We start from the raw sequence: 22,694 nt of genomic DNA, 5'->3' as shown, positions 1-22,694 counted from the left end.
AAGGAATTCTGCTACTTTGGCAGCAAATTAACCCATGATGGATGGAGCATGGAGGACATAAAAAGCAGACTATCATTGGCAAAAATGGCATTACTGGCCATTAGAAGTCTACTATTATCAACCATCAGCCTTAATTTGAGGAAAAAATTTTGGACAATGTACGTTTGAAGAATGACATTATATGGTAATGAAACATGGACTGTGAGAAAACTGGAACAGAGGAGAATCAAGCATTTTGATAAGCAGTGCTACAAAAGAATGTTGAAAATCAGGTGGAAAGAAAAGATTAGGTTCTCCACAGTAATCAGCACAGAAAGGAACATTTGGAAAACATTGACAAGATGATAGTACATGTGGTAAGATACCAGGGAATAACTTCAGTGGTACTAAAGGGAGCTGCAGAAGGTAAAAACTGTACAGGAAGACAGAGATTTGAATACATCTAGCAAATAATTGAAGATGTATGTTGCATTTGCTACTCTGAGATGAACAGGTTGACACAGGAGAGGAATTTATGGTGGACTGCCTTAAACCAGTCATAAGGCTGATGAGGACGTTTTTTGGGAAGGGGGAGGGGGGCGGGGGCAAGAACCACTAGCGTTTTTAATGTTCTTGTTCCCAGATGCTGTGACTTACCAAACGAGAAAAAGCGCTTGTAGATAGACACAATAAAAAAAAAACACACAAATTTCAAGCTTTCGCAACCCATGGTTGCTTCATCAGGAAAGAGGGAAGGAGAGGGAAAGACGAAAAGATGTGGGTTTTAAGGGAGAGGGTAAGAAGTTATTCCAATCCCGGGAGTGGAAAGACTTACCTTAGGGGGAAAAAGGGACAGGTATACACACGCGCACACATACATATCCATGCCAACATATGCCAATATGTGTGTGTGTGTGTGTGTGTGTGTGTGTGTGTGTGTGTGTGTGTGTGTGTGTGTGCGCGCGCGCGGGCGCGCGCGCGCGCGCGGGCGCGCACGCGCGCGAATGTATACCTGTCCCTTTTTCCCCCTAAGGTAAGTCTTTCCGCTCCTGGGATTGGAATGACTCCTTACCCCCTCCCTTAAAACCCACATCCTTTCGTCTTTCCCTCTCCTTCCCTCTTTCCTGATGGAGCAACCTTGGGTTGCGAAAGCTTGAAATTTGTGTGTGTGTGTTTGTGTGTTTTTTTTATTGTGTCTATCTACCAGCACTTTCTCGTTTGGTAAGTCACAGCATCTTGGTTTTTTAATATATTTTTCCCATGTGGAACGTTTCTAACATTCCACGTGGGAAAAATATATCTAAAAACAAAGATGATGTGACATACCAAAGTAAAGCGCTGGCAGGTTGATAGACACACAAACAAACACAAACATACACACAAAATTCAAGCTTTCGAAACCAACGGTTGCTTCATCAGGAAAGAGGGAAGGAGAGGGAAAGATGAAAAGATGTGGGTATTAAGGGAGAGGGTACGGAGTCATTCCAATCCTGGGAGCGGAAAGACTTACCTTAGGGGGAAAAAAGGGCAGGTATACATTCACACACACACACACACACACACACACACACACACACACACATATCCATCCGCAGATACACAGACACAAGCAGACATTTGTAAAGGCAAAGAGTTTGGGCAGAGATGTCAGTTGAGGTGGAAGTACAGAGGCCAAGGTGTTGTTGAAAGACAGGAGAGGTATGAGCGGCGGCAACTTGAAATTAGCAGAGGTTGAGGCCTGGTGGATAATGAGAAGAGAGGATATACTGAAGGGCAAGTTCCCATCTCCGGAGTTCTGACAGGGTGGTGTTAATGGGAAGTATCCAGATAACCCGGACGGTGTAACACTGTGCCAAGATGTGCTGGCCGTGCACCAAGGCATGTTTAGCCACAGGGTGATCCTCATTACCAACAAACACTGTTTGCCTGTGTCCATTCATGTGAATGGACAGTTTGTTGCTGGTCATTCCCACATAGAAAGCTTCACAGTGTAGGCAGGTCAGTTGGTAAATCACGTGGGTGCTTTCACACGTGGCTCTGCCTTTGATCGTGTACACCTTCCGGGTTACAGGACTGGAGTAGGTGGTGGTGGGATGGTGCATGGGACAGGTTTTACACTGGGGGGCGGTTACAAGGGTAGGAGTCATAGGGTAGGGAAGGTGGTTTGGGGATTTCATTGGGATGAACTAAGAGGTTACAAAGGTTAGGTGGACGGCGGAAAGACACTCTTGGTGGAGTGGGGAGGATTTCATGAAGGATGGATCTCATTTCAGGGCAGGATTTGAGGAAGTCGTATCCCTGCTGGAGAGCCACATTCAGAGTCTGATCCAGTCCCAGAAAGTATCCTGTCACAAGTGGGGCACTTTTGTGGTTCTTCTGTGGGAGGTTCTGGGTTTGAGGGGATGAGGAAGTGGCTCTGGTTATTTGCTTCTGTACCAGGTTGTGAGGGTAGTTGCGGGATGCGAAAGCTGTTTTCAGATTGTTGGTGTAATGGTTCAGGGATTCCGGACTGGAGCAGATTCGTTTGCCATGAAGACCTAGGCTGTAGGGAATGGACCGTTTGATGTGGAATGGGTGGCAACTGTCATAATGGAGGTACTGTTGCTTGTTGGTGGGTTTGATGTGGACGGATGTGTTAAGCTGGCCATTGGACAGATGGAGGTCAATGTCAAGGAAAGTGGCATGGGATTTGGAGTGGGACCAGGTGAATCTGATGGAACCAAAGGAGTTGAGGTTGGAGAGGAAATTCTGGAGTTCTTCTTCACTGTGAGTCCAGATCATGAAGATGTCATCAATAAATCTGTACCAAACTTTGGGTTGGCAGGCCTGGGTAACCAAGAAGGCTTCCTCTAAGCGACCCATGAATAGGTGGCATATGAGGGGGCCATCCTGGTACCCATGGCTGTTCCCTTTAATTGTTGGTATGTCTGGCCTTCGAAAGTGAAGAAGTTGTGGTTCAGGATGAAGCTGGCTAAGGTAATGAGGAAAGAGGTTTTAGGTAGGGTGGCAGGTGATTGACGTGAAAGGAAGTGCTCTATCGCAGCGAGGCCCTGGATGTGTGGAATATTTGTGTATAAGGAAGTGGCATCAATGGTTACAAGGATGGTTTCCGGGGGTAACAGATTGGATAAGGATTCCAGGCGTTCGAGAAAGTGGTTGGTGTCTTTGATGAAGGATGGGAGACTGCATGTAATGGGTTGAAGGTGTTGATCTACGTAGGCAGAGATACATTCTGTGGGGGCTTGGTAACCAGCTACAATTGGGCGGCCGGGATGTTTGGGTTTGTGAATTTTAGGAAGAAGGTAGAAGGTAGGGGTGCGGGGTGTCGGTGGGGTCAGGAGGTTGATGGAGTCAGGTGAAAGGTTTTGTAGGGGGCCTAAGGTTCTGAGGATTCCTTGAAGCTCCGCCTGGACATCAGGAATGGGATTACCTTGGCAAACTTTGTATGTGGTGTTGTCTGAAAGCTGACGCAGTCCCTCAGCCACATACTCCCGATGATCAAGTACCACGGTCGTGGAACCCTTGTCCGCCGGAAGAATCACGATGGATCGGTCAGCCTTCAGATCACGGATAGCCTGGGCTTCAGCAGTGGTGATGTTGGGAGTAGGATGAAGGTTTTTTAAGAAGGATTGAGAGGCAAGGCTGGAAGTCAGAAATTCCTGGAAGGTTTGGAGAGGGTGATTTTGAGGAAGAGGAGGTGGGTCCCGCTGTGACGTAGGATGGAACTGTTCCAGGCAGGGTTCAATTCGGATAGTGTCTTGGGGAGTTGGATCATTAGGAGTAGGATTAGGATCATTTTTCTTTGTGGCAAAGTGATATTTCCAGCAGAGTGTACGAGTGTAGGACAGTAAATTTTTGACGAGGGCTGTTTGATTGAATCTGGGAGTGGGGCTGAAGGTGAGGCCTTTGGATAGGACAGAGGTTTCGGATTGGGGAGAGGTTTGGAGGAAAGGTTAACTACTGAATTAGGGTGTTGTGGTTCCAGATTGTGTTGATTGGAATTTTGAGGTTTTGGAGGGAGTGGAGCTGGAAGTGGGAGATTGAATAGATGGGAAAGACTGGATTTGTGTGCAATGAGAGAAGGTTGAGGTTCGCTGGAAAGGTTGTGAAGGGTGAGCGAGTTGCCTTTCCGGGGGTTTGAAACCAGGGTATTGGATAGTTTTTTGAGGTGGAGAGTGGCATGCTGTTCTAATTTGCGGTTGGCCTGTAGGAGGATGCTCTGAACAGCCAGTGTGGACGTGGGAGAGGAAAGATTGAGGACTTTTATTAAGGATAGGAGTTGACGGGTGTGTTCATTGGCTGAGTTGATGTTTGGGTGAAGGATTAGGTGGGTGAGGGCAACGGATTGTTGAGTTTGGAACTGGTATAGGGACTGATGGAAAGAAGGGTTGCAGCCAGAGATGGGAACTTTAAGTGTGAGGCCTTTGGGAGTAATGCCAAATGTCAGAGAAGCCTGAGAAAATAAAATATGGGAGCATAATCTGGCTAGGGCGAAGGCATGTTTGCGGAGGGAATGTAAATAAAACTTAATGGGGTTGTTGTGGGGGTGTTGTGAGGGTGACACGGTATTAGGAGGAGGAAAGTGTAACATGAGGCTGAAATGAAAATGAAAATAAAAATATATGGGGAGAGATAAAGGTGAACTAAAAAGCAACTGGAGATCTGGTGTGAAAAAGGCAAAAAAGTATTGGTTAAAGCTGGGCTATGTAGATCCAGTGGTCCAGGGCCTCGCTGCGATGGAGCACTTCCTTTCACGTCGATCACCTGCCACCCTACCTAAAACCTCTTTCCTCATTACCTTAGCCAACTTCATCCTGACCCACAACTTCTTCACTTTTGAAGGCCAGACACACCAACAATTAAAGAGAACAGCCATGGGTACCAGGATGGCCCCCTCGTATGCCAACCTATTCATGGGTCGCTCAGAGGAAGCATTCTTGGTTACCCAGGCCAACCAACCAGAAGTTTGGTACAGATTTATTGATGACATCTTCATGATCTGGACTCACAGTGAAGAAGAACTCCAGAATTTCCTCTCCAACCTCAACTCCTTTGGTTCCATCAGATTCACCTGGTCCTAACTCCAAATCCCATGCCACTTTCCTTGACACTGACCTCCATCTGTCCAATGGCCAGCTTCACACATTCGTCCACATCAAACCCACCAACAAGCAACAGTACCTCCATTATGACAGTTGCCACCCATTCCACATCAAACGGTCCCTTCCCTACAGCCCAGGTCTTCGTGGCAAACAAATCTGCTCCAGTCCGGAATCCCTGAACCATTACACCAACAACCTGAAAACAGCTTTCGCATCCCGCAACTACCCTCACGACCTGGCACAGAAGGCAAATAAGCAGAGCCACTTCCTCATCCCCTCATACCCAGAACCTCCCACAGAAGAACCACAAAAGTGCCCCACTTGTGACAGGATACTTTCCGGGACTGGATCAGACTCTGAATGTGGCTCTCCAGCAGGGATACGACTTCCTCAAATCCTGCCCTGAAATGAGATCCATCCTTCATGAAATCCTCCCCACTCCACCAAGAGTGTCTTTCCGCCGTCCACCTAACCTTTGTAACCTCTTAGTTCATCCCAATGAAATCCCCAAACCACCTTCCCTATCCTATGACTCCTACCCTTGTAACCGCCCCCGGTGTAAAACCTGTCCCATTCACCCTCCCACCACCACCTACTCCAGTCCTGTAACCCAGAAGGTGTGCACGATCAAAGGCAGAGCCACGTGTGAAAGCACCCACGTGATTTACCAACTGACCTGCCTACACTGTGAAGCTTTCTATGTGGGAATGACCAGCAACAAACTGTCCATTCACATGAATGGACACAGGCAGACAGTGTTTGTTGGTAATGAGGATCACCCTGTGGCTAAACATGCCTTGGTGCACGGCCAGCACATCTTGGCACAGTGTTACACCATCCGGGTTATCTGGATACTTGCCACTAACACCAACCTGTCAGAACTCCGGAGATGGGAACTTGCCCTTCAGTATATCCTCTTTTCTCGTTATCCGCCAGGCCTCAACCTCCGCTAATTTCAAGTTGCTGCCGCTCATATCTCACCTGTCTTTCAACAACATCTTTGCTTCTGTACTTCCACCTCGACTGACATGTCTGCCAAAACTCTTTGCCTTTACAAATGTCTGCTTGTGTCTGTGTATCTGCAGATGGATATGTGTGAGTGTGCGAATGTATACCTGTCCTTTTTTCCCCATAAGGTAAGTCTTTCTGCTCCCGGGATTGGAATGACTCCTTACCCTCTCCCTTAAAACCCACATCCTTTCGTCTTTCCCTCTCCTTCCCTCTTTCCTGATGAAGCAACCGTTGGTTGCGAAAGCTTGAATTTTGTGTATATATATATATATATATATATATATATCACATTTTATAACTTTTTTTTTACCTAGCTGTTCTTAGAAGTCTTACCGCATTAGGGAAGGTAATTCCCTCGTTGGCTATAAGTTTCTGTGTTTTCTTCATGGGAGTCTGAAAATAAAACAAAATCAGCTTGAGTGACTGGGATTTTTTTCATGTTATATTGCACAAATACAATTTTAAATCACATGCCACCAATCATTATTTGACCAATGAAATAAGAAAAAGAAGACAAATAACATATTTCCATTGACAAGAAAGTCCTTCATACTTTATTATTTGCGTGACATGTTTCACCTAATTCATGTGCAATGGAACTTTGAACAACTGTCTGCACATCTTTGCAGAAATAAGACCTTTTTTTCTTATTTACAGTGCTGAATACAATCTTTTTTCTCATCTATTCAGTACGAGTAAATTATTTCTCACAACCACATGAACATCTAATAAATGAAAACTGTATCATTTGATTAAGGAAACAATGCTTCACTTTTAGGAACAGTGAGGAGGTGGGGAAGATAGGGAGAGACCAGAGGAAATTTGGAGAACCTGTTGACAAGTAGTCAGGTCATTCCAGGTGAATCTGTCTTATGATATTCAGGGCAGAAAGGGCACATAAACACAGATAAGTTACATATAAGAACACTGTTAGGTTAAATTCAATTAAAGAACACAGATAGAAGCACTGGAATGAAGATAAATGCAGTAACAACTAGATATAACAACTAGATATAACACACAGTATGTGAAGTAACCACACAGTTCAAAAAAGGAATTACAAGAGTGAATCAAACATAAACTGGAATGTTTTCAATAAGTTTACGTAATCTTAACAAAAATTTATACACATGAACTTTTTTTTTCACGTCTGCTTAACAGAAAACACATTTTTCCCAGAGGATAGGAAGTTTCTTGGTCCTGCTTTTGTAAAATGAACAAGGCTGTTAGAGCAGCCAGTTGCACATGAACACATCGACAGTGCCATCATCATCATCATCAAATCTGTGTCCTCTGACTGCTTCTTTTAGTGGTCCAAGCAAATGAAAATCACAGGGTGATACTCCAGATCCTTGGGAGGATGTTATAGTGTGGTCCACAACAGCTACTGAACTTTTTGTTATGTGCACCATCACATCTCGGATTGGAAATAGATGTCTTTTCAAAAGATATGCATGTTTTGTATGGTCAAAAAGTTGACAACAGTACACAGTGTTCACAGTATGGTGTTCATGGAAAAAATTGATCCAAAGAAAACCTTTAAAACCCAAGAAGAATGTTGAGAGAACTTTCCCAGCAAAGAGACAGCTTTTGGCTTTGGCAGGTGCAGATTTGTCTTTTTTGTGTCACACCATGCTACTATTTTTTTATTTCAGGGTGTAAGTAATGAGTGCTGTCGACAAGGGATCTCAGATCAACTCCATATTCCTAGATTTCCAGAAGGCTTCTGATACCATACCTCACAAGTGACTATTAATCAAATTGCGTGCATGTGGAATATCGTCTCAGTTGTGTGACTGGATTTGTGATTTCATCTCAGATAGGTCACAGTTCGTAGTGATAGATGGTAAATCATCAAGTACAACATAAGTGATATCTGGCGTTCTGCAAGGTAGTGTCATAGGCCCTCTGCTGTTCCTGATTTACATAAATGATCTAGGTGATAATCTGAGCAACCCCCTTAGATTGTTTGTAGATGACACTGTAATTTACCATCTAGTAAAATCATCAGACGATCAATTCCAATTACAAAATGATCTAGAGAGAATTTCTGTATGGTGCGAAAACTGGCAATTGGCACTAAACACAGAAAAGTGCAAGGTCATCCACATGGGTACTAAAAGAAATCTGATAAATTTTGGGTATACAATATATTGCACAAATCTAAGGGCTGTCAATTCGATTAAATACCTAGGAATTACAATTACAAGTAACTTAAATTGGAAAGACCACATACATAATATTGTGGAGAAGGTGAAACAAAGACTGCGCTTTGTTGGCAGAACACTTAGAAGATGTGACAAACCCACTAAAGAGACAGCCTATATTACACTTGTCCATCCTCTGCTGGAATACTGCTGCACGGTGTGGGAACCTTACCAGGTAGGATTGATGGAGGACATAGAAAAAGTGCAAAGAACGGCAGCTCATTTCGTGTTATTGCACAATAGGTGTGAGAGTGTCACTGATATGATATGCGAGTTGGGGTGGCAGTCACTGAAACAAAGGCGGTCTTCTTTGCGGCAAGATCTATTTACAAAATTTCAATCACCAACTTTCTCTTCTGAATGTGAAAATATTTTGTTGACATCCACCTACACATGGAAAAATGATCATTGTAATAAAATAAGAGAAATCAGAGCTCGAACGGAAAGATTTAGGTGTTCCTTTTTACCACGCGCCATTTGAGAGTGGAATGATAGAGAAGTAGTATGAAAATGGTGCGATGAACCCTCTGCCAGGCACTTAAGTGTGAATTGCAGAGTCACCATGTAAATGTAGATGAATGGTGCACCCACGTTTCACCGCAAGTCACTATCTGGTACAAAAAATGTTCCCTTTCAGTTTGGTAGTGTGTCAGTAGCTGTTTGCACACCTAAAGATGACACAGTTTGTGCTCTGCAGTGAAAAGACAAGGCACCCACCTTGTGGCCATTTTTTGAAATCTAAGGCTATCAGTAATGATCACCTGAGCACTACTGTAGCTTACGCCAACCTCAATAGCTATTTCAGCAACTGTTATTTGGTGGTCATCTTCAATAAGCTAGCTAACAGTGTGAATGTTCTCCTGAGTCACGCTAGTCCTTGGGCAACATCAGTAAGCTGCTTTCTCAACAGTTTCTTCTGGATCTCATAAAAAGTGTTTGTGCCAACTGTCCTTGAGTCTTTTTCAGAGAGTTGTCCCTCAACTTTGCTACAAATCTCCAAAATTTTGGACAGTTTAATGACCTTTGTTGTGATAAAACTGATTTTAATGCATCATGTAACAGATGATGCATAAAAAGTTTTTGATGGTGCTGACCCCAGTCATAAAGCATTTTTTGAAAGAATGCACCGACATTTGTCTGTATATTACTGCATTTTTCTTCTGTAAATCTAGATTTCGGATTTTACATTGCTATCAGGTAAAATGTACACAATAATGACGTAAAAGCCAAAATCTAGCTTATACAGAAGAAAAATTACAGTAATACACAGTCAAATGGTGATGTGCACCTGAAAAGAGACAGAGAGAGAGAGAGAGAGAGAAAGATTGGTACCTCTTGCTCTGACACTATGTTTATGAGTAAAGAAACGGTATGACAATGCTCTAGCTGTGGAGAACAATCACTGGGAATGAAAGCAACAATGAGCAGAGATCGCACTGCTCTCTACTTACGAGAAGTTTTACAAAACTAAAATTCCAATTTATATTTGATTCACACTCATATACAGCAGTTTCTTGAATTTTGGTTTTGCATGTGGTGCTGTAAGAAAGTCAGTCCTCTAACTTGACTGGCTGTCACTACCTGATATTAGCCTCACATGATATAAACCACTGATCATCCATACTGCCCCTGTAGCTTGAGAGACAGTGATAGTATTATGATGGTACTTATAGCTGAGTACGCAATGTTGTTGTTGTTGTTGTTGTGGTCTTCAGTCCTGAGACTGGTTTGATGCAGCTCTCCATGCTACTCTATCCTGTGCAAGCTTCTTCATCTCCCAGTACCTACTGCAACCTACATCCTTCTGAATCTGCTTAGTGTATTGATCTCTTGGTCTCCCTCTACGATTTTTCCCCTCCACGCTGCCCTCCAATGCTAAATTTGTGATCCCTTGATGCCTCAAAACATGTCCTACCAACCGATCCCTTCTTCTACTCAAGTTGTGCCACAAACTTCTCTTCTCCCCAATCCTATTCAATACCTCCTCATTAGTTACGTGATCTACCCACCTTATCTTCAGCATTCTTCTGTAGCACCACATTTCGAAAGCTTCTATTCTCTTCTTGTCCAAACTGGTTATCGTCCATGTTTCACTTCCATACATGGCTACACTCCATACAAATACTTTCAGAAACGACTTCCTGACACTTAAATCTATACTCGATGTTAACAAATTTCTCTTCTTCAGAAACGATTTCCTTGCCATTGCCAGTCTACATTTTATATCCTCTCTACTTCATCATCAGTTATTTTACTCCCTAAATAGCAAAACTCCTTTACTACTTTAAGTGTCTCATTTCCTAATCTAATCCCCTCAGCATCACCCGATTTAATTTGACTACATTCCATTATCCTCGTTTTGCTTTTGTTCATGTTCATCTTATATCCTCCTTTCAAGACACTGTCCATTCCGTTCAACTACTCTTTCAAGTCCTTTGCTGTCTCTGACACAATTACAATGTCATCGGCGAACCTCAAAGTTTTTACTTCTTCTCCATGAATTTTAATACCTACTCCGAATTTTTCTTTTGTTTCCTTTACTGCTTGCTCAATATACAGATTGAATAACATCGGGGAGAGGCTACAACCCTGTCTCACTCCTTTCCCAAACACTGCTTCCCTTTCATGCCCCTCGACTCTTATAACTGCCATCTGGTTTCTGTACAAATTGTAAATAGCCTTTCGCTCCCTGTATTTTACCCGTGCCACCTTCAGAATTTGAAAGAGAATATTCCAGTTAACATTGTCAAAAGCTTTCTCTAAGTCTACAAATGCTAGAAATGTAGGTTTGCCTTTTCTTAATCTTTCTTCTAAGATAAGTCGTAAAGTTAGTATTGCCTCACGTGTTCCAACATTTCTACGGAATCCAAACTGATCGTCCCCGAGGTCCGCTTCTACTAGTTTTTCCATTCGTCTGTAAAGAATTCGCGTTAGTATTTTGCAGCTGTGACTTATTAAACTGATAGTACGGTAATTTTCACATCTGTCAACACCTGCTTTCTTTGGGATTGGAATTATTATATTCTTCTTGAAGTCTGTGGGTATTTCGCCTGTCTCATACATCTTGCTCACCAGATGGTAGAGTTTTGTCATGACTGGCTCTCCCAAGGCCATCAGTAGTTCTAATGGAATGTTGTCTACTCCCGGGGCCTTGTTTCGACTCAAGTCTTTCAGTGCTCTGTCAAACTCTTCACGCAGTATCTTATCTCCCATTTCATCTTCATCTACATCCTCTTCCATTTCCATAATATCGTCCTCAAGTACATCGCCCTTGTATAAACCCTCTATATACTCCTTCCACCTTTCTGCCTTCCCTTCTTTGCTTAGAACTGGGTTGCCATCTGAGCTCTTGATATTCATACAAGTGGTTCTCTTCTCTCCAAAGGTCTCTTTAATTTTCCTGTAGGCAGTATCTATCTTACCTCTAGTGAGACAAGCCTCTACATCCTTACATTTGTCCTCTAGCCATCCCTGCTTAGCCATTTTGCACTTTCTGTCGATCTCATTTTTGAGACGTTTGTATTCCCTTTTGCCTGCTTCATTTACTGCATTTTTATATTTTCTCCTTTCATCAATTAAATTCAATATTTCTTCTGTTACCCAAGGATTTCTATGAGCCCTCGTCTTTTTACCTACTTGATCCTCTGCTGCCTTCACTACTTCATCCCTCAGAGCTACCCATTCTTCTTCTACTGTATTTCTTTCCCCCATTCCTGTCAATTGTTCCCTTATGCTCTCCCTGAAACTCTCTACAACCTCTGGTTCTTTCAGCTTATCCAGGTCCCATCTCCTTAAATTCCCACCTTTTTGCAGTTTTTTCAGTTTCAATCTGCAGTTCACAACCAATAGATTGTGGTCAGAATCCACATCTGCCCCTGGAAATGTCTTACAATTTAAAACCTGGTTCCTAAATCTCTGTCTTACCATTATATAATCTATCTGATACCTGTTAGTATCTCCAGGATTCTTCCAGGTATACAACTTTCTTTTATGATTCTTGAACCAAGTGTTAGCTATGATTAAGTTATGCTCTGTGCAAAATTCTACAAGGCGGCTTCCCCTTTCATTTCTTCCTCCCAATCCATATTCACCTACTATGTTTCCTTCTCTCCCTTTTCCTACTGACGAATTCCAGTCACCCATGACTATTAAATTTTCGTCTCACTTCACTACCTGAATAATTTCTACCCAAGAGGACGCCATCATCATTTAATCATACAGTAAAGCTGCATGTCCTCGGGAAAAATTACGGCTGTAGTTTCCCCTTGCTTTCAGCCGTTCGCAGTACCAGCACAGCAAGGCCGTTTTGGTTAATGTTACAAGGCCAGATCAATCAATCATCCAGACTGTTGCCCCTGCAACTACTGAAAAGGCTGCTGCCCCTCTTCAGGAACCACATGTTTGTCTGGCCTCTCAAAAGATACCCCTCCGTTGTGGTTGCACCTACGGTACGGCCATCTGTATCGCTGAGGCACGCAAGCCTCTCCACCAACGGCAAGGTCCATGGTTCATGGGAGTACGCAATATTCCTGCCAAAATGTATTATAATAGTGAGGACGTTCCTTGGTGGAATGTTTTCTTACAGAAGAGGCACTATTTCATCTGAATGTATTTTGCAACAGCTGCAGCATTCATGGCTGGATTACTAATAAGCCACCCAAGTGGAAGGAAGGAAGGAAGGAAGGAAGGAAGGGACTGTATCAAAAATACCCAGTGTGCATTCCTAATTGGCTTGAAATCAATTTTTTTATGTATGCATATCTCTCTCTCAGCCCACATGAAGTAGCTTTATGTTGATTCATTAACTCATTCATGTTTCCCTGCTTCACTTTGTTAAAGCGGATCTCATCTCATGGGGGACTGATGACCTTAGCTGTTTAGTCCCCCTTAAACATCCCAACAATCACCACCATCTCATCTCATTTCACTTTCCCTCATGAAAGAACCTACTGAACATGATGAATGCATCAGGAATGGGCTCACTGACAAACTTTGTGGGATTTCATATTTTATTTTCCCACCATTCTGAATTTGACTTTATTTCTGGGGTGGACTTTGTTAATGTGATTCTTTGCTTTCTGTTACTAAGTTAAGACTCCATCCATACAAAAGGGATGTCATTCATACCATAAAATTTTAGTTTCACCAAACACAATTTTGTGGTTCGACTGATAAAAGATTTTGGTAATCTCATGGTGGCAGCATGTGGCATGGTCCACTCTTAGTCTCAACCGTATTGAGATACCAATCTTAGTCTCAATGACATTGAAATAATATATTCATGAAAGTGTGGCATATAAATCATGAAGTTATGGAACCTGCTTCTCAACAATGCTGTGTCCAGGCAGGAGGTGGCTCAGTTCTGGCCCAGGCTGTGTTCGCATAGTCACAATTAGGCCCACTGTCTTGTAGTAAGAATCACTGACAGATGCACATTATGTAAACATTCTTGCAGGTCATCTACATCCTTTTCTGGAATTAGAGTAACCTGACAGAAATGCTGAGTGAATGCATGCAGGTGGCTTGATAAACAGTTCAGAACAATTCCATCACCTTATAAAGTCCATATGTCAGTCGGTTACTGCAGTTTTGAGGGCTCGTAGAGGAACCAATCCCTATTAGCATCACACCCAGTACCTTGCCATGACTTTTGGTCCTCAGTATGGTTCTCTTTGGTGCGTCACCTCTTCGGGCTTCACAAAAAATACACTTCATACATCAGCAATTGGGCTTGTCTATTTGGTATTGAAACACTGTGCCTATATACGGAGCATTAGATCACACTTGAAAAAGACTGACATGGAGCTAAATGACACGATCAGAAAGACAGAAAAATCCACCCCTACTGCATGGCTGTTCTCCTAGAGCTGTATTCCACCACTGGAGATAAGGTGTAACAATGTTCTTCTTAGAGAGTACCACAAGATTAATAATAAGCGACACCTACACATGCATAACAACATAACTGCTCTGGATTGCAAATAACTAAAATCAAGGTGGCCAACGTTAGTCATTACTAAGGAAATGACAAGCTCAAATTCCGACATTCACAATGTCTGTACACAACAATGACAGGAGCACTGCCCACCACAGTGTCAGGGTTTTGCAGTCACACAGAAGCCCCCTGGTTTCAACCAATCATGTAAAGTGCAGACAACACCAAACTGAATATCCACTGGCCACACCAGAAGTGCCGATGTCTTCCATAAATGGGGGAAGATACCATCTCCAAAAAGCAAATTACTTAACACAGGGTGAAAGAACATACAAATCAAGCCTGCAGTGTAACCATATTTGTCTGTACAAATTTGCCTCTGTCAAATCTAGCTCAAAAGTTGGTGTTTGATAATAGGCTATATTAAATGATATGTTCCAAACCAAGGTTACAGATCAAACATTTTAACTACACTTTGATTACTAAAGAAACTAATGTTTATGGCCTGACTGAGTCTCATTTACTTAAATTATGCACAGATAATTGACTAGCCACATACTACTCTCAGTTGATGATATGTGATGTGATCGTTCGAGCACACTAACCTAACACTGACGTGATTATTCACAATAGTACTCATGTGGCAAATGTATATTATTAATGCAGTCACTGAAGCCATTTCTTCACTGTCCTTGAAATCTAACAGTCAAATCAATATAAAAATGATGTGCACAGTAAAAATACTTTGGAAATAACTCAATTCACAGCCTGACCCAAGTGTCACAGTAGATGATGATCATTACTGAAGATTAACGCCACTGATGACAAAAATTACTAGTTCACAATCAGTCACCAAAAAATGGTCACTGGACCCATCGAGTGAACCCTCAGACTCTAAATTTGAATAAATTGTGGTACATTTTCTGACTTGTAAACTGTACTAAATTGTCTGTGGTACATTGTCCAGTAATTTTGGGCACAGCTCTTGCCGATATCACAACCTTCTGGAGACTGACGAAAATGGTTTCCACCTTGCCTTTTCTATAAATCTGCAATAATTTGAAAATTCAGCTATTGATGTTTGCTAAGTTTTCCCAAATTAAAATTAAAGGTTTATGTTTCTGAGCAAATGAACAGTAGAGGAATATTCTTCTGAATGAGGACTTTTAGATAAAATAATAATCTCTATTGAATTAAGCTGACTAGTTTGCTTAGTTGTGGAATTCTATTCCAGTAACAGTTTTAACTAAAGAAGCTAATTACACTGACACTAAATGAGGGAAAATCTCACTAACATGTTTTCATAATTAGCTGTACAATTGCTGCTGTTATTTACATACCTTTTGCATCTACTCTATCAGGAAGTTGGTAATTGGATATATATATATATTTACATATGAACAATGATAATGAAGTTTTAGATTACTGGTATTTTGTAATTAGCACAGTTTTTAGGTAAACTAATTACACTTATGGATTCTAAATAATTAACAGACTGTAATAGGTGCTAAAGTTAAGTTGGCTAGATCCTGGGTTAATATTAGATATTTTTATGTACTATGCACATTCCATATAAATGACAATACTTAAAATATTTGGAGAAAAATTAAAAAGTAAATAATAATAATAATAATAATACAGGATCAAACAATAAACACCAGATATTACAGCAAGCATATTATTAAAGATCCCAATACCACAACAGATAAATGCAGACTTTGCAAACAACAAATAGAAACAGTAGATCACATCACAAGTGGATTTACAATACTAGCAAATACAGAATACCCCAGAAGACATGACAATGTAGCAAAAATAATACATCAACAACTTGCCATACAACATAAACTAATAAAACAACACGTTCCCACATACAAGTATGCACCACAAAATGTACTGGAGAATGATGAATACAAATTATACTGGAACAGATCCATTATGACAGATAAAACAACACCACATAACAAACCTGACATCATACTCACCAACAAAAAGAAGAAATTAACACAACTAATCGAAATATCCATACCCAATACAACAAATATACAGAAGAAAACATGAGAAAAAATTGAAAAATACATCCAACTGGCTGAGGAAGTCAAGGACATGTGGCATCAGGATAAAGTTGACATTATACCAATTATACTATCAACTATAGGAGTCATAACACACAATATCCACCGGTACATCAACGCAATACAGCTACATCGAAACATATATATACAACTACAGAAATCTGTAATTATTGATACATGTTCAATTTCCCGAAAGTTCCTAAATGCAATGTAACATATACCGTACAGTTAAAAGGAAGTCACGTGTGATCAAGGTCCGCGTCAATTTCCATTTTTAACCAGACATAACATCTGAGAAAGGAAAGAAATAATAATAATAACAACAGTAATTAATAATAATTCTAGGGCAGGGGGGAGGGGGGGGGGAGAAAAATACAAGAGATGGAAAGAATCCGTCCGATTTTTTACAATTCTGAAAGGGACCATTCATTGATTTCCTTGCAGGAGAAGATGAGGCGATCAATTATATCCAATGATTCGATGTTAATTTGTGACCAAGTTTGCTACATAATATGCACACATAAACATGAACTATGTTGAATTTATTTTTATATGAATATACATGTAAATTATGTAAAAATAGCAAGCAAAGCACCACATTCCAGCCCAGATGGGCCAATGTAACCAACCAACCACCGTATCATACTCCGGCAATGGCAGCATTTGGATGGCCATGCGGTCAGTACACCTATCTCTCAGCCATTGTCGGCTTTCTTGACCTAGTAGCCGGATCTTCCGCACAGCAGCTAGGCACACCAACACCTCAGCTACAAAGGTGGACTATCATGATGTATGTCATATGATAAAAATAAATAAAATGATGCAGATAAGAATGTCATAGTCTTTTCCACCAAAGGATTCATGAATGGAAAGAATGGTAAATAAAATTTCAGTAAAATTACTGGTTTCTCCATAACGGACATTCACTTAACTTAGAAGAAGATATGGTTTATGCTATAGACGAGAATATGTTTTTGTACAAAATGAACTTTCCTCATGTTGTCTACTGTGCACAGCCAGCACCATCTGACTGTGTGGTTCGTCAGATTCAGTCTCCCACTGTCATTGTGTTCTACAGCCTCTGGTTTTCATTTTATTTCCATTCAGTTTCTTTTTTCATTAAGTGTTCTTTTTGCTTTCTCCATTGGTCCTGACTGTTTCTACAAACTCATTCATTTATTCATTCACGCAGTGTATTCTGCAAGTCCCAACACTGAGAAGAGCTTTCAGTAGTGTGGAATGAGATACTGTATACATTGACAGACAGAAGCATAAACTAATACCAACTTCTTTGAAGGATGGTACAGTAGAGTCTCGATAGTTGGAGGTGAACAGGACCGGAACCACCTCGAACCATCGAAAACTCGGACTATCGAAATTTAAATGGGAAAAAGAAATATTATGATATTGTAAGTAATACAGGCCAAAATATGAACTTTATCAAAATAAAAGTATTTACACATGCATTTTCACTGGCAGAATAACAATAATTATTTATTTAGACAAGTAATAGTGAAGGTCTTTTGTTTGGCGAAGCTGCAATGTTTCCTCGCGGCAATGTCACGCCACCGTCTCAGGAGCAGTAGGTCAGTTGGTGTTGCCTCAGGCTGTTGTTCCACATAGCATATGGCGGCCTCGAGAGCAGCGTAACCATCGGTGTGACTCATCATTGGTGCAACCTCTGCCTCGTCATCCTTGTCACTCTCACACTGCGACGGAATGTTAACCGTGTCAATTATAGAAGAGTCTGTCACTTCCAATTGTTCGTCAGAATTTAACCACTCACCTACTTCCACCTCTTCTGCCTCTTCACACCCTGGCAATCTTCTTATTAAATTACACAATGGTTGATCAGCCTCATTTGCTCAATCTTCAGTTTCTGTGTCTGGCATACTTTCCTGTAGAATTTTCCTCCATGACTTAGAAATTGTGTCCGACTTTATTTCGCTCCAAGATTCGCTAATCTAGTACACGACATCCTTCAAAGTCACTTTCTTCAAAGCTCCTACAATGCTTTTGTTGTCTTCGGAATGCAGGATTGACAGTAGCAATCGCCGTCGATACTTTTTTTTTTAGACATTCCAGAATGCCCTGATCCATGGGCTGAATGAGATAGGTAATGTTTGGTGGGAAAAACAAGGTGGGAATACCGTCGCACTGCAGTTCTCCTGCACTTGGATGCGAGGATGCATTATCCATGAGCAAAATTGCTTTGCATGGCAGTCCCCTTTCTTTTAAAAAATTCTTGCAGTCAGGTACAAATGAGTTCTTGAAGATTTCCTGATTCATCCAGGCATTATTCTGATGTGTATAGACAACCAGAAGAGCTGAGATGGATACATTCCTGAATCCTCTTGGCTGGGCAGACTTCCCAATCACAACTAGTTTTAGTTTGTGGTTTCCAGTTGCATTTGAAGCTGCCATAACTGTGAGCCACTCTTTGCTTTTTTTGTGCCCAGGAGCACTTTTTACTTCACAAGAAGCAAGTGTTCTCGCTGGTAACATTTTAAAATTTAACCCAGTTTCGTCACAGTTATATATTCGTTCATTAGACAAATTTTCATCAGTTATGATTTTTTTAAACTCGACGATAAATTTTGAAACGGCCTGAGCATCACCAGAGAGTATTTTTCCACATACGTCTAGTTGACGCACTCCATACCTCATCTTCCACTTGTCGAGCCAGCCCACACTAGCGGTGAAATCGTCATCTCCTTCCTGCAGCTGGTTTCTGAAAAATAAAGCTTTTGCTTGCAAGATTGGGCCAGAAATCGGAGCACCCTTCTGTCTCTGTTGGGTAAACCACATGAACAATGCCTCACTTGTTTTTTCGAAGTCTGACTTCTTTATACTTCTTCGACTGAGAGATTCCTGTGAGTATTTCTTTGAAGAAAACTGTTCCAATTTAAGTTGGTTTCTTTGCCAGTCACCAACAGTAACTTCACAGACACCATATTCGAGAGCAAGTTTTTTTATTGTTTCTCCTTTGTCAAGTCATCTTACTGCTTTTAATTTTAGATGCAAAGGCACAAATTTCCTCTTTTTTGTTACAGCACTCATCTTTGTAAAGTGTACAATGGAATGCACAGTCAACAAACAAAACGACACACAACACTGTACAGTACAGGTACTGGGAACTACAGCAGCTTATGAACTCCCCAGTTTTGATCAGTAGCAGCCAGCAGCAGTCGGGGTATTTAGTGCCATACTGACAACAGATGTTCATGCAACAGCGCAGCGAGCTAATCGTCAGTGTTGATTGCATTGTTGTTTGCTTTGTCACTGAGCTGTACTCTCCCCTAACTATCTTTTGCAATGATGTTTTCATTATTTATCATGTCAGTAAAAAAAAAGAAAGTAGAGTGTTGCAACCTTTATTTATTTATTTATTTATTTATTTTTATTTGGAACTCAAACTATTGAGACTCTACTGTAACAACAAAATCTACTTAGACAGGTACTTACAACCACTACTTTAATATACACTGACGGGAAAACAAAACACAACACTAAGAAGGAACTGTGGGACAAACAAAAATTGGTAAGCATGTTTCTATATGTGAAAGATGTCTATTCAAACTTGGCACTAGTCGCGTAAGAGTTGTATCAGAAATGCCTCTTTGAGGATGCAAATCAGGTTTGCCTGATATACACGCTGTAACTGTCATGAGTGTTAGTTACCTTTGAGATTTGATGTGGTGAGTTGATGTTAATCATGAATATGTTTAAGGTGACAAAAACACAATTATTAACACTTTACTGAGTTTGAATGAGATTGTGCAATCAGGTTACAAGAAGCTGGTTGTTACTTCTGTGATACTGCAGGAAGACTTGACAGGAATTTAGCCATTGTACATGATTGATGGTGGTGTTGGTCACAAAAATATGGTCACAAGAAGATAGGGCTCCGGATGGCCAGGTGGCACTACTGAGAAGGAAGATCATCATGTTTGGTGTATGGTACTGACACATTGTACTGTATCTGCAGCAGCAATCTGAGCAACAACTGGCACCACAGTGACACAAGAAACTATTATAAACATGTTACTTCACCAACAGCTCCAAGTCAGATGCTCTGTAGTGTGCTTTCCACCGATCTCAAACCACTGCCATGTTCAGCTTCAGTGGTATCAAGCAAGAGCTCATTGGAGGGGAGGTTGGAGGTCTGGTTCTGCCTCGGTCCCAGTGATGGCCGTGTATTGGTTACAAAGAGGCCAGTTGAGGGCCTGCAACCACATCACCTGTGTGCTACATACACTGGACCTACACCTGGAATTATGATCTGGGGTGTAATTTTGTATGAGAGCAGGAGCATTCTCGTGGTTAACTCATGCACCCTGACTACAAATTTATACATCATTCTGGGGATTTGACCTGTTGTGCTGCCATTCATGAAAAGCATTCCATGGGGTGTTCTCTCTCTCTCTCTCTCTCTCTCTCTCTCTCTCTCTCTCTCACACACACACACACACACACACACACACACACACAAAAGTCTCACTTTAATAACCAATGCAGATTTCAGCTAATCATATAATGGAAAAGTTGAAAAAGAAAAGAAAGGAAACTAAAAATAAGTGTTTATTAATATCCTTCAGTGTCTCCAATAAATCATTCAGTTAGGTAAAGAACTGGTGCATGCTGAATGGATTAACGCTACCCAAATTTCATTTGGGGCTATTATTTTAACTTCATGCAACTTTTACACTAAATGTCACTTACAAGCTGTTTTTCATACTCAGCCCCTTTGGCCACCCCTGCTATTTTTTTTTTTCCATCTGCCACTTGTTCCAGCAACAAGTCAACTGTTCCTGGATGCTGCAGCTGTCCCTTCTTCTGACAACTGTCTTCCATATCTTCCTCACCTATTCTTTCTAGCAGTTAATTTTGATTTTTATCTGTCCACTTAGTTATTAACATTCTTTGATAGGCTCATATTTCATATGTCTCAATTCTTCTTCTCCAGATATTTCGTAGTCCATGTTCCACATCCTTACAGTGCTGTGCTCCAGACATACACTTTCTCTAACTTCTACCTCATTTACAGATCTATATTAGATACCGGAAACACTGTTTTACTGAAGAAACCTTTCTTTGCCTGTGAAAATCTAGTTTTGATACCTTCTTGCTTCGGCCATCCAGCGTAGTCTTGCTTACTAGGAAAGAGAAGTGTTTCACTCCAGGAACTGATAGTAGCTGGTTGTGGCTTCTCTTTTATGCTGACACACCACCACCTGAATGGCCACCATGAGGCATGGTTATGAAACTCTGGAAGTATACTGAAGCAATATCGACTGTAGGGCTGCTGCCAAATCTTAGTCTGGTCGTTGGCTATTTTCTGTAAGCACTGCACAGAGCTGATTCCAACAATTCGTGTGACAGGGCTGGTGAGATAGATGTGACTACACTGTTTGAACATTTGTCAATGGTTCCATGATGAAAGGTAGTGTGCCCCTACCGCAAGTGGGTGGGTGACAATGAGATGGCTTTCGGTGGTGCGTGAAACACAAGGGGTGGAATTGGTAGTTTTGCTCCAAGGCCAACATTTCAATGCACAGAGACTCCTTTGGCCACAGTATTCATTGTTGTACTTATGGGAAGAAACTGTAGGTTGGAGTGTTTTTCTAGTGTGAATTATACTGATGATGGCCAAAGTTGTAATTCGATCAAATTGCATTTTATCATTCTGGTGCCTAATTCTGAACTATGAAGTTCACTTTCAAGCCAGGTGTATTAAAGTGCTACTAGTGCTTGGTCAGGCAACAATCAATTCACGTGTAGATAATACACGCATAATACACAGTCACATGGAATGACAAACCAATTTCACATTGTAGATGTATTCATAAAATGCAGTTGAATAGACTGTGCAGTCTAGTTCAACTGCACTTTATGAATATATCTACATTGTGAAACTGATTTAAGTCTTTTTTTAGTCTAGCACTGTGCCAATAGAGCTTTAGTAGTCCAGCCTATCAGCAGTCAAGTTCAACAGGCCACAACAGCACTTTGCAACAGATTATGTAATCACTGAATTTACACACAATCCCAGATGATAGAATATAGAGGTGAGGGTCCAGGGTGGTTAAAAGTGAAAACAAGAAATCACTTCTCAGCTTTTGAGAAGATCAGTGTATAGTTTATTTAACCATTCGTTACATCTCTAACTTCTCGATATACTATTGTCCAGTTTTCGACTGATGTTACAGATCTCATATACTATTACACATGGTCTTATCACCAACAAACTTAAATTTCATAGGCTTTCCATAACCCCTGGCAAAAACAGATACAGTGTGATGGAGCTACATTAAAGATAAAATGTTTCAGCCACTGGACTGCCAGCTGGAGGATCCTGTGATCATCTTGTGCACACTGACCACAG

The 22,694-nt window shown here is 41.2% G+C and overlaps 1 protein-coding gene across 1 annotated transcript in view; it reads right to left on the bottom strand.

Annotated features, from left to right (window-relative positions):
* The window catches only part of LOC126237279 (N-acetylglucosamine-6-sulfatase-like), a 69,305-nt gene that overhangs the window by 31,041 nt on the left and 15,570 nt on the right, over positions 1-22,694 (bottom strand). Inside the window, exon 2 of the mRNA XM_049947215.1 lies at positions 6,426-6,485. Within this exon, the coding sequence (XP_049803172.1) occupies positions 6,426-6,485 (60 nt within the window). The remainder of the gene's footprint in view (positions 1-6,425; positions 6,486-22,694) is intronic.

Source organism: Schistocerca nitens, chromosome 2 (assembly GCF_023898315.1).
Source record: "Schistocerca nitens isolate TAMUIC-IGC-003100 chromosome 2, iqSchNite1.1, whole genome shotgun sequence".
Lineage (NCBI taxonomy): Eukaryota > Metazoa > Arthropoda > Insecta > Orthoptera > Acrididae > Schistocerca > Schistocerca nitens.
The sequence above is the reverse complement of the archived record's forward strand: the minus strand, read 5'-3'. Positions and strand labels throughout refer to the sequence as shown.